We start from the raw sequence: 5,808 nt of genomic DNA on the forward strand, positions 1-5,808 counted from the left end.
TCAGAAATGTCAAGTACCAAGTTCAAAGTCACAAAGTTCCTAAGTGGCTGGTGCTAGATTCAAATCCAGATCAGTCTGATTCAAGAACTGCCAAGTGAGAATTATTAACAGGCCCTGGGAATGAAGCCTTACTTGTTTGTTACACTACAGTTTCCAATGTGAGGACATCCCAGGTCCAATAACACCCCAGCATCAAACAGGGAAATTCAGTGTCTCTCAGAATGACCGGAGCTTTCAAAATGTGGACACGTACGGATTTTACTTTTACTCCTTCATTGTGAAAACTACTCATCTTTAATCAACCACTCAAGCTTGAGCTAATAGAGCATGACCTTAGGCAAGCTATAAGTTTTCGCTGGGCCTCAGTTTCTTTATCTGCACTCCCAATGTGTCGAGCACCCTCCTTCCCTATAAGAGAAGAATCTGCAACACTCTTAGGTTGTCCTACAAGTCAATCTGATTATATGTCATCCATTTTGCAAAGCTAAAAACCAGTCCTTAAACTCTCTCTTTTAATGAATTTGAAGCCACTGTGGGAAACACAAGACAAGAAAACAAGAGAGTGGTATATTACCCATTCTCACCTCCCTTCCCAGAACTTATCCCACACTCACAGAGACCTTCCGATTACCTCTGTACCAGGTGCTTAGTGACACTTTAAATATTTCAAGATGTATAAGACAGTATTCTCAGTTCTCTTCTCTTCTAATAGGAAGCTGTTCTGGGCCCCCTGCCAGAGACCCAATACCTTTGTGCAGTTCTACATGAATATGATTTTTCTCTATGCCATAGTCACCATTAAATAAAATAAATACAACTTTAGACACTTTGGCTATCAAGACACCTCTGACTCTACTGTTTCTTATGCAAGAAATAAAAAGTTTTATGGTTGCAACCTTCAGCATGAGCATGAAGCCAGTGTTTCTCTGACAGAAAAGGATGGATCGGGGTTTGTTCTTATAGTGGTGTTAAAAGATATCACTTGAGAGGTTTATCAACCAAGAATTACTTTAATGCCAAAGAAAACTCTTCCTCGTTCTGTTCAGTAATTAGAAATCCTGCTCTTTGGGTCCTCAATAGGTTCTTATCAAAATGCAAATGGGAATGGGTTAAAGAAAAAATAAGACCATAATTCAAAAGCTTTCCAAATTCAAGTCCTAGGAACACTAGTGATAGTAAGGTTCCTCATGGAGGGGGGGTGGGGAGGAACAAAGATCAAATCAGTTTGGAAATAAGAGTTGTAATGAATCAGTAGGAGCTATCAACTGACAGCATGTGAAAACAAGACAGAACCAGGATGGGAACTCAATTTATGACAGGTCCTAGGTTGGCCAATGGAAACACAGGGCTACCCTCTCCCCACAAAAAAGGACAGAAAAGCCCACTCATCTCTTGACAATAATCTATGTTCTTCTTATATTAAACCCCACGGTTTTTACCCGGTATTTCTTTTCTTGTTCAAATTTTTCTTCAAATTTCCGAATTTTCCGCTTGAGGCTCTGGATGTGCTTGGTGAGTTGGGCAATGGTCTGTGGCTCCTTACTATCACCACAGCTGCACCGTGAAGAACTTCGGGGCCTGCAATGATATAGGGAGGAAAAGAATCACCAAAACAATGGTCTTCCAGTAAATACTGCTGCTGGTCTACAAACCAAGCTTCCTGGATTACCAGAGAAGTCCAGAGGACAGTTTATTATTTGATTAGTCTCTTATGGCAGCATCTGCTCATTAATGGAGACCCCTGATCACAGAACTTCATTATGGGCAAATTTCATCAGGGATTTTAGTGTACAAAAGTCAGAATATTAGTCCAGGAAGTGCATTTCCTAAAGCTTGGAGGAGACCAACTTAAGACTAAAAAGAGACAGCTCTATTGTAGCATTATCCTCAACAGAAGGCATGAGCCACACTTACTGACATTTTCAAAGAAGATTTAGGTGAGGAGCTAACTTTTCCTGACATAACAGAGCATTTGCAAATCTGATGAAAGAAATGGGCCTCCTCTCCAGAAGATGCACTTACCCTCTCACATTACACACACTTTACATTAGCAATAATTCGCTAACTTCCTCAAGTCTATCAATATAGAGTCCATGGACCTACGTTTGAATAAACTCATGAATAGCAACAGGAATTATTAAAGAGAAACTAGAAATACCCTGCATGTATTTTTAACCAAATGTATCTCATTTTAGCTTTGCATCAAAATTCTCTGTAGAAATTACACACAAAAGAAGGAAAGAACATATAGTTCTACTTCTTTTGGTGGGGGGAAGGGAGAGGAGCTGGGTCAGCTATTGTAAGCTATCACTTTTCTAGAATCTAAGAAAAATCTAACTATTGCCACAATCCATCTACTAAGCCCACTGTCAGACACGGAAAGAATATTGAGCTCATCAAAAATGCTACTCCTGACATTTGCACATATATATACTTACTTAGCACTCTGGTTATTTCACCAAAAATGGTCAAATATGAAGGCCTGAAACAGCAATCCCATCTAGAAAGTACACTGATTTTCACCATTTATTGTTCAGGTCTTAAAATTGCATTTAGTAGGCATGTCTGCACTATTTCAGACAAAAACTTGATTGCAGTTTGTAAACATAGTAGTTTTAAAAAACAATAAAATGAAGATAATAAGAAAACAAGGTTTTCTTACATCATAAACTGCTGAGTACTGGGTGGAGAAGGGGCTGATTCAGGATCTAAGTTGAATCTCTGGCTTTGGCTGAAAATGGAGCATCGCGGTGACAGCAGGGGGTTGTCACCATCAGTGATGTGATAGAGCAGCCGGCTGGGCCCGACAGACTGGGGGTCTTCTGGTGCACTGTCTGCTCCATTCTGACCATCTTTATAGACTGGTGCAGGGTCTGTGGAAACAGGATAAATCATCAAGACTTAGAAGTGGCAGAGGGCTTGAGACTGTCATGTTCCTAAATAAAGATCATCAACATTCATTATAATGTCTTGCCTCTTTGTCACTTCTTCCTTCTGGGGATATGAAAGGCTTTCAAAATACTGTCATGTTTGTTCTCATAGAACCTGGATAAAAAATATTACAAAGCCCCAACAACAAAAAAATGGAAACAAATTATTTCAGTATGAGTCATAGAGTCAGCATAGCCCCAAACTACACAGCCCCATCCTCTCTTTATGTCATATCATTTGCATATGTTATAGAGTGTATACTACAAAATGTTAAGTGCAAAAAAAAAAAAAAAAGAAGAAGAAGAAAGAATAAATTGGAGCTAGAAAAAAAAAAGATGATAGATTATAAGGAAGAAAAGAGATAACAGAATTGCCAGGGAAGGAAGAGAGAGGAGAAAACAAAAGAGAAAGGGAGGAGTCCCTAGAAATAGAAAGTTATTCAGCAGCCATTAAAAATGATGGCGAACTCTGCTTATCAACATGGAATGATTTTTCAGAATATGCTAAGTAAAAACCACATATTTAAAAACAAAAGAGTAATGATTCCATTTTATATACAAAAGCATAGATTTGTGTACAAACAAATGCACTAACAGATCAAAGAAGCTACCTAACAACTACAAAGCATGGAAAAATTAGGAATGATTCTGTTTCTCCTCCAAAATCTTAAGTAGCATTTTTATCTTGGACAAAAATAAAATACAGGGGAAACAACCTGCTCCAAACCCTCTCTCTGACTTAGGCATCTCTGTGCCTAAATTTTCCCTGTGATCATTCATTCTCCTCTTAAATGAGTTCATTAACTCCCCACCCCAGAATCAGCCCAGAAGTGGGCATTCCGTGCTACAGAGGTGAGGGCACAGAAGTGGGGAACAGGAGGACACTGAGTCAGGATGGCCAGGATAAGAGTCTCTCCATCACAGGGCTCTATACAGAGTTATTCAAGCAGCAGCCAAAACAAATTCCTCAGATCTGCCCAGAAAACAAGTCAGGACAACCCAAGGCTTTCTTTTACTCCTACTACTCCAAAGAAAGAGGGAAACAGAGATTTTCTGGGTGAATAAGCGGAATCTGAAAATACTGACGATCCACTTTTCCAAAATAAACATTGATCACAGTTTGGTACTGGATGAGTCTTAAGCAGATTTAGAATGGCTTGGGTTCTCTAGAGCTTGAAATGCAATTTGCTTTGTGTAACATCAAAGGTCTGATTAGGTCCTTGTGTGTTTTCAGTCGGCTTCTTTCCTGTTCGATTATAGACTGAGAGGGTGGGTAACACCTTCCCTTGTGCCACCGAAGCCCAATGACAGCACTTCTGTCAGTGGCTGAGGCTAGTCGGAAATGGATAGGATGAGGGCTGAGAAAGAGCTGGAGCTAGATGAATGCCAAGGCCCGGGCCCACAAGCAAGGTGTGCTGCTGTGACTGACAGAACCCACCATAGGCAACCCCTGCTAAAAATAATTTACCCAGAAAATACTGCAGTTTTGCAGGATCCCTAAAGAGTAACAGCAGTAAAAGTTAATAATCAATAAATCACAGCATATACTAACGATCACCTACCTACCAGGAGGCATATGGATTCCTTACCAAGTCCTTTTCTTAAACTATTAATTAGACTTAAACCATTGAAAGAGAAATGCATTTTATTTATATTACCTGTTAAGGGGCAGTATCATTTGATGATAATGATGAGGAAGAAAAGAATCTTTAGCAAGCCCCTGGGATGAGCATATTTTCACTGAAATCAGAAAGGTGTGAGGCCTTCAATTCTTCAGCTCAGCTGTGGCCCCAGAGTCAAACTAATGAGTTTCTGGGTACTGTTTTATAATGCCCAGATGGAGGAATTGGGTTGCCAGCCATATGACTGTAGTGGAGGAAAGAAAAGAGCTTGGCTCTGAAACCCACTGCACTGCAATAGTAACTGTAAACCTCCACTTACATGGCATCTGTTTCCGTAGGCATTCAAATAATTTACCAGTGTTGCCCAATTAACATCCTGATCCTCTTTTCCCCAACTCACCACTGAAGGCAGCAGTGAGCCAAAAAGACCCAAAGCAACCAGATGGAAACCAACAAAGACTCAAAAACTCGTAATTTTGTAGCACCTTAGTTCTCTGTCCAAACTCACCACTTGAGCTGAGAAGGGCTTAATTAAATCAGCTGGTGCGTGTATATGTGTGTGCATTTGTGTAGACGGAATTATTGAGTTCCTTGTTCAGAAGAGGCCAGCATAGATTCAGAGCCAGCCACCGCTGCTGCTATCCCGGGAACAGCGCCCAGGCCACCACTTACAGGGAAAAGCTTATGGCAGTATTAAACTCGGGTGGCTTCTGATGGTTCCCTGGGGGCACATTATTTCTTCTTCCAAAGGAAAGAACAGCTTGCCAAGGCCTGTCGTGTGATGCAGTGTGGTTTAGAGAGGGTCTGGGAGCCAGGAGTCTGGGCGTGCCTGTACTTGCTTGTGGGGCTCCAGTGGGTTCACCGACCCCTCTCAATGTTCTTGTTTGGCCCATCTCACAGGGCTATGATTGAAAAGTGAAAAGAGATCTGCTGTATATTATGTCTATAGCTAACAATACTGCACTGTACATTTTAAAAGCTATTAAAAATGTAGGTCTCATTTAAGTGTTCTTACCACAATAAAAAAAAAAAAAATTGTTTTTCTTTCTTTGTATGTTCTAAAATGTCTGTAACAGATGTCTTAATTTTATAAGAAAGAAAAAACAATAAAAAAATTACATAAAGACTTAAAAAAGAAAATAAGCTTTGCTAAGAAGTGAGAAACAACCCCAGGGGTGACATAATAGAGAGCAAAGATGGTGAGTTTGAATCCCAGGTACACCACTTTTAAGAGAGACCTCAGAAATGATGACCTT

At 40.2% G+C, this 5,808-nt stretch overlaps 1 protein-coding gene across 15 annotated transcripts in view; it reads right to left on the reverse strand.

Moving 5' to 3' along the window:
* The window catches only part of FAM13C (family with sequence similarity 13 member C), a 150,408-nt gene that overhangs the window by 22,608 nt on the left and 121,992 nt on the right, over positions 1 to 5,808 (reverse strand). For all 15 annotated transcript variants that reach the window (XR_002780914.1, XM_023531977.1, XM_011362228.1 and 12 more), the window contains 2 exons: positions 2,663 to 2,873; positions 1,440 to 1,578 (listed from right to left, as the gene is read on the reverse strand). Coding sequence is in view for 14 of the 15 variants with exons in the window: in XM_023531977.1 (XP_023387745.1) it covers positions 1,440 to 1,578; positions 2,663 to 2,873 (350 nt within the window). In the remaining variant the exon portion in view is untranslated. The remainder of the gene's footprint in view (positions 1 to 1,439; positions 1,579 to 2,662; positions 2,874 to 5,808) is intronic.

The sequence above is a fragment of the Pteropus vampyrus genome, unplaced genomic scaffold, assembly GCF_000151845.1.
Source record: "Pteropus vampyrus isolate Shadow unplaced genomic scaffold, Pvam_2.0 Scaffold3, whole genome shotgun sequence".
Taxonomy (NCBI): domain Eukaryota; kingdom Metazoa; phylum Chordata; class Mammalia; order Chiroptera; family Pteropodidae; genus Pteropus; species Pteropus vampyrus.